Genomic DNA, 15,762 nt, shown 5'->3' with positions numbered 1-15,762 from the left:
CTCAGCACTTTTCCAGTGACCACAATGTGATGTCATCTGAGCTCTCCTTGCAGGGATGCCATCACTGGCAGGCCACAGTGGTGCACACCAGAGGACCAGGAGCTACCAGGAAGCTGAGAGCACCAGCAATGCATCCAGGAATCCTTGCAGAAGCCTCTACTTGCTGTACCCTGGCTATGAGCTGCTTGTTAGTCATTAGGTGGCAGTGGCTTAGAGTGCTTTCACATATAACCTTTTTCAGATCTCTACTGTGTGCAAAAGCTTAACTGACCCTATTTGGCATAAGAAATCAAAGTCATGTAGTAGAGCAATGAATTTTCTGTTTGGCTGAAGTGGTTTGGAGTTGGACTCACTTCGCTCGTGTAATCTGATACCGCTCCCACCCCAGAAGTTGGAGGTGCAAGGAACTGCTGGCCCATCATTGTTAGCAACAAGCCATACATTAGCGCCAATGAACTCAGATGCCATACTTGGTCTCCTGTAATAGTTTTCTCCCTGCTCATTTTCCCACGGCAGACTCTGTTTAATACTAGAGGAGTAGTGCCACTGTCAAATCTAAGAACTAGAGCTACAAACTGTACATACCTTGGAATCCTAGAATGTTGATTTTACATGAAGAGGAGGTACATTGAAAAACAATGATAATAATCACTCAGTCAACGAATTCACCTGAGTCATGGGTAAGATTACGGCTTGTTTTGACAGATATTTATTGGAAAATATTTATTTCATATATTAAGCAATGACTGACTGTACAATACACCTAAACCTGTACAATACACCTAAATGCACACAACTGAACATTCTGCCTTCATTATCCACTCAGCATGCAGTTGGAATTCAAGGGAGAAACATATCCATTCACAGGAACAGGAGGAAGGGTTGTTTTACTTGTGTGGAATAGAATGGGGAGGAATTGGCTGGTAAAACTGCTAAAGTGAGTAGGAGAGGGACGGAGCGAAAGCAAAACGGAATGCCTTTGGCTGTTTGGGGGAGATTATTTAAAAGGGCTAATCGGCAGCTATGCAAAAAAAAAAAAAAAAAAAAACATTTCTGGATCAGTAAACAACTTCAGGCAAAAGACAATGAACAGCACAGAACAAAAATAGCTAAAAAAAATGGGCTCAGTATATCTGGTAGTTCCACTGACGCAAAAAAAGTTCCTGTTCTGTATCAAATGGTCTGTACCCACATTCTGGCATCGTTGGATTTTCCGCTTTAAAAAGCAAATCAATCATTACATATAACATATTGACTTATACCTACAGTGATGAATTTATACTTATACTTAATAAGGTACCATGCCAGAAAATGAACAGTGATGTGAAGGCATGCAAAGCACTGGCTTCTTGAGTTCTGTTGTTTCTTCCTCATTCACCTAGAGTTTTCGAAGTTGAATTCAAACTTTAATTACAGATGAGAGTATTTTGATACTGAGAAAAACATGCCCCATAGTAAGGTTTATTATGCATTTAAATAGATCTGTAGTAAATCTTCCTGTGTACGTATACTAGTGGTGATACTCTCACTGACAGCAGAGCGCCAGCCAAGTCTATGATGACATAAGATCCAATGTGATAACACGTTAATTAGGAATTGAGAAACATATTGTCCCTGTGCCACAATCTTAATAAATCACAATTTTCAAAAGTATGCCGATTACCACGATTTCATAAAAATGCTGTGTGAATGAGAAGTTACAAAGTGGTGGCAAACATGTCTTAATTTTCCAAATATAATACAAGTTCATTACACAAAGAATTTATTAATCAACTTTAAAAAAGCCACAAAGATAAAGGAATTTGTAAGTGTAAGATTTTTGTTGTCATGGAATAAAAGAAAACATTTCATAAAATTGTTAACAGTGGCACTCAGTTCAATTGAATATTAATTTTATTTTACAATACCTGTTGTCTTCTTGCTTAAAAGCCTTTCAGCGCTCTTATATATTGCAGGAAAAATGTATTTTTTTTTATATTTGAGTTTCTAACATCTGACAGCTGAGATGAAATAAAACACTTTCACATCTCATTGGTGCAAATAAAAACTGCAGTAAAACATAAATATACTTAAAAAAAACAGAAGCACGTGTATTTAAAGCAGTGGTCCGCTACTCTGTGAACACAGGGCTGTGACGGATTAGAAGTGAGCTCCAGAATTGATTTGGTTGCATTAAAAATAGAGTAAAGCGTGCCGTGTTCAGAGTTAGGAGTATGCAGAAGTGGCGGCGATTGTGTATTTCCATCCCCCTGTCACTGGGTCATGTGACCAGGCGCAGGAGGAAGACACATTCCAGCATGCAGAGTAATACTGGCCAGGCCTGACATCCACGTTGGGGAAGCTGAATAATGAGCCCAGATGAGCAATAATAACCCTTCAGGACAGATTCCCCAAGAGCAAACTCTCTGTGTCAGTCTTTCAACCATGTGTTTTCACTCGGACTCTTCCCATCGATCTGACCGTGTGACTCTGGTAGCTTATCTTAAAATTACAACCACAAAAAAAAGACAAAAACAAGGTTTTGCAATCATGAAGAAGCGATGATCAGCAGTGGAGGAACAAGCCATAACATAAGTTTTGAGTTTAATGAATATTAAGTTTGAGTAAACCTAAACTGATACTCATAAAAGGTTTCTGCAATGGAAACTATGTCCAGACCTGGACTGTACATTCTTGTCTTTGTTAAAGGGGCTTGCTTGTGCTTAATACTGTCACAGTGCCAATCAATCAGAGGGGCAATCATTCACAACTCATCTCTGTTATGCAGACGCCATTCCATAAGGGCAGGGCAAACAGATTACTACACTTAGCTGTTAGAGTGGGAACTAGTGCTGGGCAACTAGTTAGGGGTACACCAAATTACAGTGATAAAAGAGCATTTAGTCTCAAACATAACATGCATTTCACAAATCTGGACATTTCAAGCTAAACCTATTACAGAATATAAGCATTTACAATAAAAAAACACATGTATTACATCTGGCAACAGATTCCTAGTACTTAAATCAAGAAAGCCTGTGGTTTTGAGAAGTCCGCTTTATGCTGGAAATAAACTCATATCTTAGTCACAGCCCTCCGCTTGCCTAAATATACCTTATCAAGTCACTGCCACACACTTACAAAACATGGTCTGTGCACTGCTTCAACAGGAAATTCACTGGAACATGGTTTTATGAATACATTAATACCCTATGGGGAAAAGAGATTTCAACATGCAGAAAACTCCAGGGAATTAAACTTAATGACACTGAAATTTACCCAACTCATAAACTACATTAGCAAATGGTCCAAGAAAAACACACATTCTAGTGCAGTGCAGTTTCATTTGGATTGTGAGGGACCTTATGACAAATGTTATTGACATATGCCACAAAGAGGACTGCAAATACTCAGCCTCTTCAAACAGAGCCACAACATCAAACACGGGCGTGGGGAGAGAAAATGGCAGCTACAGATACAATTTTAAAAACGGTACCCAGGGACAAAATCAATTTTCCCACATAGAACACAAGATTGTCTGAAATAAAAAAAAGCAATTCAGCGAAATGGCTTTTGCAACAGATGGTAGAAATGAATGTGAAGGCAGACTACAATTGGTCCCGCCACTTAGCCACTGATAGCACTAGTTTAAGGCACAGGCTGTTCTAGCCAGTTTGTTTGTATAAAGATCGATAATAATTAATTCTGCTCCTCAGTCCACAAGCTGTCTGCTGTATTATCACATCAATATGACAAAAACAGCTTGAGACAAACCAAGAGCAAGACATTTCACAGGGCACGTAAATGAGAGCCATTTGTTGCCAAGCTTCCTCAGCCTCAACATAATATGAAGCCAATAATATCATGCTATAATGAGCAATACATTCAATCACTGACGAGCAATCTCCCGCTTGACTCCAATTCTAAATCATTAGAAAAACATTTTCAAACTCAAACTCTCAGCAGCAGTGCCAAACGAGTAAAGAATGGGGAAAGTGCAAAAGAAGTGTGGGTAATCCTGATAGTTATTAAAAGATGAGCCAGAGTGACTCCAGCCTGAATGGTCTCAGAATGCTGACACTTTATACTGACACGGCGCCCCTGTTCAAAGGGCCCTGCTGATATTCTGCGTGCTCTGACTGATTACAGACGAGTCCCGGACTCCAACTTCAAATCCCTCAGCGTGCTTACTAAGGAATTTCCAACAGGGAAATACTGAGAGGGACCAGGTTTAGACTAGCCAGGGATCAAGCTTGTTTCAGCAATGAGGGGAAAGAAAAGAGTATGGCTAAAAAAGTTTTAAAGGGCCATTACGCTTCTCACTCGGCCCTCGAAATGCGGGTCAGTTCTCCAAGATAGATAAGTGCAGGCCTACATCCAGGCAGCAGGCGATTTCTCCAGCCTAAAAGCAAGCCATTTTAGGCAGTATTTTTTCCAAGGCTCTGCATCCTCAAACACACAACAGCAGCACATTTCATGACAGAAGCATTTTCTGAGGAAGGACAGTGTGCTCCAGTCTCATGTTCATGCACACAGCTCTGAGAGTGGCGGACTCGGGCTCGCTTTCAAAGCTGCGGCCCACAAAGAAGCCCCTCTGCTTTTTATTTTTCACGCTAGAATGAGACGCATGTCTTTGGGCCCAGGATGCCGCCTGTATCGCGTTTCTGCGCCGTGACAAGTGATGGCTAACAACAGGAGGCTGCTACAGCTTGGAGCAGACCCCTCAGGCAGGACCTGCAGCCTCTGACATACTCCAGCCGCTTGCTACATTCATCAGATAACACAATCCCTCACAGGGCTTTTAATATGACGGCTATCTACAGCTCCCACTGCTAAAACTGACCGCCGCATTACAACATGCAAAACTACAGGCACGTTGCAATGGGTAAAACATGGGGAAACCACTCACGCTCGGGCGCGCGCACACACAGACACACACACCCCGGCAACTAATGCAAAGTAATAAACAAAAGGCACTATTTTAGTCACTTGCATCATGTTTGCAAGTGATAGAAACAACATCAAATCACTGACAACTGCAGAGAGTAGGCAAAATGCAAGAGAGAATTATGTAAAAAGCAGTACTATTGAATGACTGGGCCATTCTGTCCATACATTTTAGGCTCCAACCATACAGAGAAGCTGCCTTATTATGCAGCTCATTTCCACTAAGCCATCATTGATCTACAAAGGAAATGGGAAGAATCTTAATAATGTAAAATGATGTAATATGCGGGCGCATGAACCCAACAGTAGACATCTCAAGGTCCTCACTTGTAACACCACGAACAATTACCTCTCGTTTGGACTCATATAATTCAAAATGCAATCCTGGAAAAGAAAACCTCTTCAACGTGATAACATATTCCACCAGTATACCTACTCAAATTTTCAAGAAATGTTCAGTAATAGAATTCCTAAATGGAGCATCTCACTCAAACATAACAGGGGTAAACAAACCTCTGCAATAGAATAATCCAGTGTACTTCACATTATAAGAAAGCAGACAAAGCACACCACAAAAATATATGCGCCTCTACAGGGATAACTCCTCTTAAAATGCCAGTGACGTTAGCCCTCTCTAAAGTGTCTCCAAACTTTGGAAAGGAAGTCGGGCCTAGCCCTAGCCTAGAAATAAATTTCAGTAACTGCCTGTGTGGTTCCAACAGAAAGCACGTATTCTCCCAAATTTAATTAGGAAGGCCGTTCTCTCGACTTTTGAAATAGCCATTCCAGTTTGCTGGATTTGCACGTACAAATAACGACACCATTCAAACTTTTTTACTCAATCCGTTGCGTTCAGTGCACCGTTTAACCATGTCACGGCAAAAATGAACTCAATCATTTCCATCGGTTAAGTTGACTCCATCCCGAAGAAAGTGGTTTTATTCGCTTCTCGCACGGCAAAAACGCTGCCCTTTTCCCTTTTCGCAATAGCTACTTAAAATATTTTTCTACTATGAATGTAATTACCATCATGATCATTAATACTAGTAACACTAAACACGTTTTGTTATGAATAATAACAATAATAATAAATAATAATTATTATTATTGTTATTATTATCATTATTATTATTATTATTTATTATTATTATTATTATGGAAAATTCAAATATAAGTATAAATGTACCCTTTGCATCAGCACCGCCCCCAATCCAAACAGTGCAATAGAACTGGATGCCAAACCAGACGCCGGAATCCTTTTGTTGCCGAGTTGCGCTTTGGTTACAAGATTTCTGACTTTTTCTAAACGTAGCCTATTCATAAAGCAACTTGTCCACCTCAATCTACATCATAATCAACTGATCCAACCCCCTTTCTCCGTTCATTAACAAGTTAACAAGCTGAAACATGTCACGATATTATCATTTCTCACACAGAAATGTAATTTACTGTAACCAAAATGTATCCAACAAGTTTCCCGTCTGTTGCAACTACATCGGGCTAGCTAAACGGATCAGCTACGTCACTCGAAGTATATGACAAACTAACAATGATAATCAGATACATCCCACATAGTAATTACATAAAATAATATTACAGCAAACCAGCAAGCTTAACTATAAGTATGAAAATAAAACTTTAATCGGGGATGTTATTTAGAGGAATAGCAAAATAAACACGTTACCTTCGTAGCAAAGTATGCCAATGTTGTTGTTCATCTTGTCCAGGTACTGGTAGTTCAACAGGTCCATTTTCGTAAGAAGCATTTATTGGTTTAGCAAAAAGACCAGCTTGTTTGCTTCCAACCAAGGCAGTGTGAGAAATGGTGCGACCGGTCAGTTTTTTTTTTCCGAGAATTCAACTTCCACAGCTAAAGGCCCAGCCTTTAACTTTTCTCAGAGCAAAACAAAATTTCAACCCCTCAAGGGTTGAGCCTTTTCGACTAAAAGTATGGATCTAAATGGTTCCCCGTAAAGTTTAAAACTCTTCAACAACTTAAAAAGGGTTTAGAAACTACGTATTTTGGGACAAAAGGGTCGCGCCAGTTCTCCTCACAGCCCGCTGTAAGTAGACTGCACTGACACGCAGGCTATGCTTGGTATGACTCGTATGTACACCCGTTTCCTCTATGTAGGCTCCGGCCACTGGGCATGCTCGGTAAATCCCTCGAGCGCCTCAAATGTCAGGGATTTTTTCTGCAGAAGATCAGCCTCCCAATGCATCTAGGGCCGGAGAGAACGCGAGAAATCAGAGAGGGGGAGGCAAAAACAAGGAGGGGCTATGTCAAAATTCTGTGACAGGAAGCAGTTCTGCTTTTGCTAAAATAAAACACAAAGACGTCTATTCAGGTTCTTTTTTTCTATTTCGCTTACAAACAGATATACGTTTACAACATGCCACGAACTGTCCCCCACTGCATTTCACATTAGGCGTACGTAATTAACTTATATTTTTGTATCAGGACGGTAACACAAAGGCATAACAATCACACACAAACTTCACATATTCGTCCAAAAGGAGATCTGATACGTAGTTGTTTTCACTCGGGTTGTTCTTTAAGATCTGCCCATTTAGGAAGCGCCCTTGCATTTACTAATTTTAACCATAAATAACATTCATGAGCATTTCTCTAACTACTGTAGAGGCAGTATCAACAGACTGCTCTCGGCAAGATCAGATACAAGAGTGTCACAATGTTAGAACCGCAATGACTGTAGCAACATCAAAGTATCTAATTGCATCACGACAATGCAATTAGGAATTTCACGAAAAAGCCTAAATCGAATCTTAAAGCAAAAAAAAAAAACTGAACAGCTTTCAGTTTTGACAAGGATTCCTAAAATATGAGTACTCTGTGAACAATTATTTCAACATAACACAGCCATTTTTACCTTCTTACTGTTTTACATCTGTGCACTTAACCATGCCTTTTAACTACCAAGATATCAAAGTTAATAATGTTCATGCTGTGCTTTGACTGACAACTTTTAAGTTCTTCTTGAATAGTTTACAGGTGTCCAAACAGCATTTACACTGTATCCATTCAAACTTTTAATAACCAGCAAAACCAGAAAAGAGAAATGCATATTAAAGTATATTTTTACATTACATTGCCATGGGAATGCAGATAAATAGCTACAATCATCAGAAAGAACATCTTTGAAATCTCAAATTTCCCACTGGGCATGTATGAACTAGTGACAACTGTTTCTGGAAATCATTATTCAAGTTACGCTCATCTGATATGTTTATACTTTCAGAAATTACTGGGTGAACTCCAAATTGAAACAACAGGAGAGGGGTATTTATAGTTCAATAAATAAAAAGTATGTTTAAATCAATACTGCAATGAAACTGCACTGTTAAACAGATTAGCATGTTCAACTATTGTCTGTGTATTGAGACTTCACCTTGCTTCTGAACAACCTCAGTGCTTCCTGACAAACATATTTTAATCAAGTACAAGTGGAAGTTAAGACTGTTGTTTCAATTGCCATTATTCCCTGACTCAAAGCAAGCAGCTGTAGTGATGTTGAAATATGAGTCATCTGGTGATACTATACTGTCCTCTAGTGGCATAATCAGCAAGCTCTTAGTGTCCATAATTTGAAGAAAAAACAGGGCTCATGCTTCTATTCAAATGCAATGCAGTGAATGCAAATGCCACAGGCGTTCCTAAATTGTTGGTTTATTTGACACCCTCACATAACACTGTAGTCTTACAAAACAACTAGGACTACCATTTTCTAATATGTTTATGTAATGGATTTTAGAAGTTACAAACAACTACTTCAACTAAATAAGCTTTGTGAAGACCAGAAACTCATTTGTTATTGTAAAAGAACTAGATAAAATAAAAAGAATACAATTAGTTAAACAACATACAGGTCTATTCTGAGTCAGGGCATGCATACAAAGGATGCATTTATCATCGTTGTGGCTTTCAAAACTTGGTCTAAGTCTTGCAAGCTGAACAGCTTTTGCAGTAGTCTTTGACAGACTAGGTACATGTCTGTTCCTGTCTTACAGTGCTTTTAACTACCAATGTACCAAAACAGACACTTTGCCCTCTCTATTGTGTGTGAACACACAAGACTCACAGGGCACATAAAAGCTACACCTTCAAAAAATGACTACAGTGACAACATTGATGAAAACAGCCCTCCATCCAGCTTTACCTCCAAAACAGTAGGAAGTGTTCTGTAGTTGGAGAGACCCCAGATCACCATGCTTTGACTCACCATACGTGAACGCCTTAGAAATTACATTGCTTGGAATCCAAGTTATTCAGCAGACGTGATACAAACTTCTCTGTATTTGCAGCTCAACACCGCTGTTGTGTGACGTGGGAATGGTGAAGGTTCACTCCCACAGCTTAGCAAGTGATTGTCCTCTTGAGGTTTTCAGAAGAACATGGAGAGAAGGAAACTCCCACACTCAAAGACAAAAGGATTTCCACCAGGCCTCATAAGGACAGCTGCAGACTAGGCTAACTCAATATCCCGACCAGGATAATACTGGGGCACTACACCAAGACTGACCTGCAGGACAGGTACACTTCTCTCATGCCAAGTATTCCAACAATGAGAATATGGAAAAAAGTACACATAAAGAATACCTAATGGTTAAATAGAGGCACTGAACTTTCCCCTACTGAAGCAAGTCTGGATTAGTCCAATTACCTCAGCAGCCATTTAAGGTGATGACGGCTTCCTCAAATCTCTGATCGTTTTAAAATAATGTAATCAGTAACAATCTCAACTGAAGATAAGTTGCAATGTTGTGTTTCTGATAAGTTTTAGTTATAAATACCAACATTCAAATAGGCACAACATCACTCAAGGTCCTCTTGCCCAATCTTTATGTAAAAATAGGAAGCTATTTTCTTCAAAGGCAAGTTGGTGTTTCTATAAAGGTGATTTCTAAGAGTATATATTTAAACACATAGATATTTCCTCATTCATCGTTCCCATTTACTGTTTTTTTATTAGTGTTTTTTCTAAATCATGTGTAATTGTCATGAGCAATCCAAGGGAAAAAGCTGATCTAAAACTTAAAAAAAATTAACATTCAGTCAAAAGAAACACATTTTAGATGCAATGTATTGTGGAACTCATTGTGGAACTGTACACATCCTGTCCCCGTACTGTCGCTATACTTGCTGTATGCACTTTTGTAAGTCGCTTTGGATAAAAGCGTCTGCTAAATAAATAAATGTAAATGTAAATGTAAATGTAAATGTATTGGCTTGATGGCCTTTTTTGTCGTATACCTCACAGTCAAGGGACATAAAATCTGAAAATTATATGAAATATGCCTAGGAAAAAAAACATAACAAAAGATACTTAACATGAAGTGATGTTTCTATTTGTCATCTTGCTTAATTCAGTTTTCTCAGTATGTGGAGTATTTCATATACATTTAGGCTCACTTTCTATGAAGAATAAGGATCCGCTGGAAAGCCTGGGATGGCCTTCGCCCAAGGGGCACACAATACAAGGATGGCATTTCAAGTAAAAAAAAAAAAAAAATCATTATAACTATCGGTCCCAGAGCTTGGAAAGTGACTTGCCCTACCCTAATGAATTCACACTGAAACTCCTCAGTATCAGTCTGTTGCCATGCTGTTTAGATCAGATTTCAGGTATGGCTCTGCTTAAAGCTGTCCCCTCCTCATCTTACTCACGTTTACACAAAAAAAGAGAGTAAGTCAAGCTGTTATGTGCTCACACACAACACACAAAATGAACACTTTTGGCATCTACATATCTAATTTAGTCTGTCACCAGGCTAATGCATTTTACTTCCAAGGGTAACTGGACACTCAGGATAGATACAAAGCTACTTGACAAATATGTTCATGTAAGATTATTTCAGGGAGGGGGAAAAGTCATCAAGAGCAGGGGGGTGAGTGTAATAGGGGGTGAGTGTAGTTGGTGGGGGGGGGCAATTTCACAATACTATAAAAATCACTGTAATAGGAAAATAAAACAACATAAACTGACAGACAGGAGGGACGACTCCCTTAGGCAAAGATAATGAACAGGGTGTGACACCCTCATCAAGAGCAACACACAAAGCATGAGTGATGATTTACCTTTCATCTCCTGATTCATACTCCATGACACCATTTCCTCCAACCAAGACTTCTAAAGACGCGTATAACCAAATGCAATTATCCAAGATTTAAAGTCAGCAACTAAACACCTTACTTTACTTTAACCTCAAAGAAATAATACTTCAAGTTTCCTTTTTTCCAGCAACAGGAGACCACAGGCAAACAGAAAGAACTACAAAGTCAAAGCACCTTATCCAAAACAATTCAGCACAACACAGAGAAGTCCTGAAAAAATTATTTTTACATGAATGTTGTAATTGACATTACAATGACTTCCTGAAGTCAAGTTGAGGTGAAGGAGTTATTTTAATGTAGAAATGTCAGTCCAAAATGCTGTCCAACAGCAAGCAGCCAACCTTCAATTGAAGACCTCTGCACTGCTGCGTTGCCATGGTTGCGAGGCCTCTGTCACCAGAGCTGTCTGCCTAGCCCTGCTGTAATGAATGCAACTCCGTGAGTTTCACTGGCTCTGGGGCTTGGACACACACCAGAAGAGGGGACCACTGCAGAGTCAGGCTGTGGTTTCACACACACTGCATTAACTTATTGAACACAAGCTTATTAGGAGTCCTTGTCTGCGGAAGTATAAAAGTGGGATTTTCTGTCATGTAGGATCTCAACTGAGTCTTCTCAAGAGTGATGATACCATAAACACAGACTACCTAATGCACAAAAACACATTACGTGATGGGGCTTATGCTCTTCAAATAGATTTGACATTGTATTCCCTTGTGCTCTGTAAGTCACCCCAGATAGGTACCTGTGTCGAGCAAATGAGAGATAATGCCACAGGATTAGTATTCATTTTGATCAATCAGAGAATTTTTTGAACATTACTTGGATGAAACTTATTCACTGAACACTCCATCATACTAGAATACAAAATACCAAATGTCTTTGAGTGTTGCTTAGTTGGGTGATTATATATATATATATATATACATATCGATGGATATATTGACTATATAACAATGTAGTCACTTATCATATGTTTTTGCCCACAGTATCTGAAAATGTTTACTCAGAAGTACACAACATTTTTCACAACAAAATAACCTTCTATACAATTAAATATTTATTCGCCTATACTACAAATTTTAAATGTATCCATTGTTATCAGAAACTACTTAATAACCTCTATTGCTAGAAACGTCTCGATAAAAGTGATCACAGAAATATCCATTACTCCCCCCCCCCCAAAAAAAAATCAGAAAATGAACACATTTTGGATGAAATCTCCTTTTTGGAAACTTTAAACCCTGGTAACCTTCAGCAGACCACAGCATTCTAAACCTAATTCAGGCCATGGATGAAACTAAATAGTGCACCAAAGGGATTATTTAAACTAATTCCACGCTTTTCAATTGACCTCTCTCATCACTAAGATTACAGCCCTCGCTCTAACTTTACTCTCACTTGCAAAGGGGATTAGACGGGTCTATTCACACAGAGGACCATGCCCCCCACCCCTCCTTGCTCCCCCTCCTACCTCTGTTCAATGCTAAAGAAAATGGTTCTCATTGGTTTTAACGAGCCATTGTCTCATATTTCACACACTCTGCAGAATATCCAAGCCAAGTCTGAACAGTGCCCCTATTCAGTGAGCTGCTTAATCCATTGTCTTCAATTGTGGGTAGTTTAAGGAGACAACAAGGACCCACAAACACGGTATAATTGGGAAGGCTCAGTCAACAGTGAGCGACTGGCCCAGTCGCCATCATGTGAATAGAACGGAATAAAGAATAAACGTACAATACAGCGATTCAGGGAAAAAGCTTTGTGGGGACGCAGTTACACAGCTGAAGGTAGGATGGGCATACGTAATGGCAGACAGACCTGCGAGTCAACAGGTGATTCTGTCCTAAGTGTGTTTAGCATGCAGCGTTTCTGACATCCGAGCACATCTGGATGGTACACTGACAGGACAAGACTATTAAAGGGTACAGCATCACTAACGGGATGGCATGTTATGGTGGCAAGCCCCTAGCTTTTTGAGCAGAGGATTATATTTTTTACAGCTGAGTCAGGACTCTGACAGTCTCTTCTTGCAATGTACTTCCTCATCTGTAAATGATTGCAAACTTCAGGTTCAGAATTGTTTGGTGAGCGGGCACTGAAAATAGACGGAAATTGTCCTCCTTATGATTAAGACTTGCTAGTTAGTTTCAAGGTTACAGTAGCAGTTACGCAATTACAGGGGCTGAGGGTTTGGGACTTTTGCTAAAAGGCATTGTAAAATTGGTGGTTCTAATAATAAAACATAATTCTCTCTGGGAGTAATGTTGTCAAAATGGCCACTTTGTTCACAGCACAGCCTATTCTGTGTTGAGCAACAGTCCACTAAGGTGATTAATGATTATACAACAATTCTGTAAATTTCCACTGTTTGGGAACCAGGATACAGTTTTACATGCCATATTATAAACTCTGTGCACAGTACAAATGCCAGATGTAAATACTTTTTTTTTTTATAGAAAGCCTTCATATTTATATCAGATCATAAACAGTACTAACATTTAATAAAACCCCCCATTTAAACTTTAATATACTGTGTGTGAAACAGTATGCATGTGTTTACTCCCCAAGTTTACTTTCACAACACGTACATCAAGCCAAAAAAGTAAAATGTCCCCACCTTGAGAAAAACAACTAGCTCAGAAGTAAAAAGGATCATCATGACTGAAGTGGCCTCCAGGTTGTTGTGGCTCTAATGGAAAAACACAGCCCAGACAGTGGCGGGCCTGGCTACTTTCACTGGAACAAGCTTGGACAGCTGTCCCACTCACTTCCTGAGAAGAGGTGGATTCTCGGGGGCACCTACGTGAGGGTCATACCATTATAGTTGTCCAAATACCTGTGAGTGACATCTTATGAGGTGACAGTGTAATGGAACAAAAATAAATCTTGCAATTAATGACACCTCTGTCACCAGCTGAGTCACGACAGCCATCAACCAAACACCACTGGGAGCTCCACTGAGCCTCGGCTCATTGCTGAAATGTTCCTAGTATCTTCTATGCAAGTAATCCAGGTGTACGTCCTGCTCAGCCATACTTCACTCACATGAGGAAAAACTAACATGCATATGACAGCACAGGGAGAATCTCTCCCTGTCCTTTTTTCCCCTCAACAGAGCCACACTCTAGAAAAGTGGACGTTTGCATATTTGGACACTAGATATCAGATTATTGTGCAACATTATGTCAACATTGTATTTCAGTCAGACCCAGTGAAATGGGTCTGACTGTGAAATCATGTATTTGTCTTTCACATTTTAAGTAAACGGCAAACAAACATTTGAAAGCGTTGGTCCTTTCTACTGATTTCTTAGCGTGAAAGGGGGTGGGGCACATGGGGTGCAGAGAACATTCCCAGAAGGCAAAGGGTGAGGACTGAAACATGTCTCAGCTTGACAAATCTCCTCTAGGTTGACAACAGGTGTTTTATTCCATTACAGTCTTTAGCCAGGAGCTGGGGACCTGGACACAGGAAGCTTCTCTGCACTGAGAGGGTTGGACAAAATTGCAAGGATTAGCTTATTGCTCACAAAGGATGCACAGTAAAATGCATTATGCTTGAATTTAGTATCTTGTCATCTTTCAATATACTGGATTTAAATCACTTGTTTGAAAGACCTTACGAATAGACATGGATAGAATTTCACACTCAGTTGGCACCCCATAGAAACATTACGTAATTGCAGTCACTGGACACCAGCGGACAATTTGTCTGTATTTTAAAGTGAGACCCAGTATAGCAGATACTGGCTCACAAAGGTGAGAAAATGTAAGATGGCTCTTTCCTCTGAGGATCACCCCTTGTTGTCATTGTTTTGAAAGAGTAATGTGATACTTCCTGTTAGGACAATAGGACCCAGAATGGGGAACCTCTGGTGGATGAAATTGGATCAGGAGAGAGACCCCGCCTGCTGGGCACACATGACACTCCAACCAAATTCTCCTGACTGCACAGTGATCCTAAACAAAGGCCAAACTGTCTCATAACCCCTGCCTTGTTCCCCCTTTGTCAATACACACACACACACACACACACACACACAAACGCAAACAAATGCAAACATACACTACCATAACCACCACCAACCGCCAAACAGCCTCTTCCCCATAACTCCACAAACAGCTCTCCACTCTCCAGTCCAATCCTTGGTGTTCAGAGCATTGAATTCCTGGCGGTGCATGAGCAGCAAAGCTCACAGTCTCCCAGATACAGTGAAACAGCTGCAGTTTGCCCTCCCTGACCTCTTTCTCTCTCTGGGGTGCTGGTATCAGCCTTGGAGCTCAGTGTTCACAATTCTGTCCCCCTCCCTCACATACCCAGTCTGCCCTTTAAGATGTCTGCCTGCCCAAAGGGGAGAGAGGCGGGGTCTATCCCTTCTTAACTCTGATCCCGGATATAAGTCAAGGTACACTCCCAGCCAGCAGCTGAGGAAAGTCTGAACTTTGGTGAAGATTTACAAGACCTGTCAGGTCCTTTCCACAGGTCTTATCGTGGTTAAAACTAACATCGCCAGCACTAACCTCCATAAGCAAAAACAGAGATTGCAGTACTTGCAGTGCTACTCACACCAATCTCCATTATGTTCAATACAGCAGTGAGATGTGAGGAGACACACAGCTCACAGAAATGACTGGTGTTCACTGCCGTAAATTCAAACTGAGGGGAAAATATATCAACGGAGCCTGTTCATCTTGCTGTCA

The 15,762-nt window shown here is 40.1% G+C and overlaps 1 protein-coding gene across 2 annotated transcripts in view; it reads right to left on the bottom strand.

The window, feature by feature from the left end:
- Positions 1-15,762, bottom strand: part of vgll4b (vestigial-like family member 4b) — a 40,048-nt gene that overhangs the window by 14,794 nt on the left and 9,492 nt on the right. Inside the window, exon 1 of one of the 2 annotated variants that reach the window (XM_036530924.1) lies at positions 6,611-7,060. The exons of the other annotated variant lie outside the window; for it this stretch is intronic. Coding sequence (XP_036386817.1) covers positions 6,611-6,692 — 82 coding nt within the window. The 5' untranslated portion in view covers positions 6,693-7,060. Of the gene's footprint in view, positions 1-6,610; positions 7,061-15,762 lie in introns of those variants that run through there. 2 annotated transcript variants of the gene reach the window in all.

The sequence above is a fragment of the Megalops cyprinoides genome, chromosome 6 (assembly GCF_013368585.1).
Source record: "Megalops cyprinoides isolate fMegCyp1 chromosome 6, fMegCyp1.pri, whole genome shotgun sequence".
In the NCBI taxonomy this organism is placed as follows: domain Eukaryota; kingdom Metazoa; phylum Chordata; class Actinopteri; order Elopiformes; family Megalopidae; genus Megalops; species Megalops cyprinoides.
The sequence above is the reverse complement of the archived record's forward strand: the minus strand, read 5'-3'. Positions and strand labels throughout refer to the sequence as shown.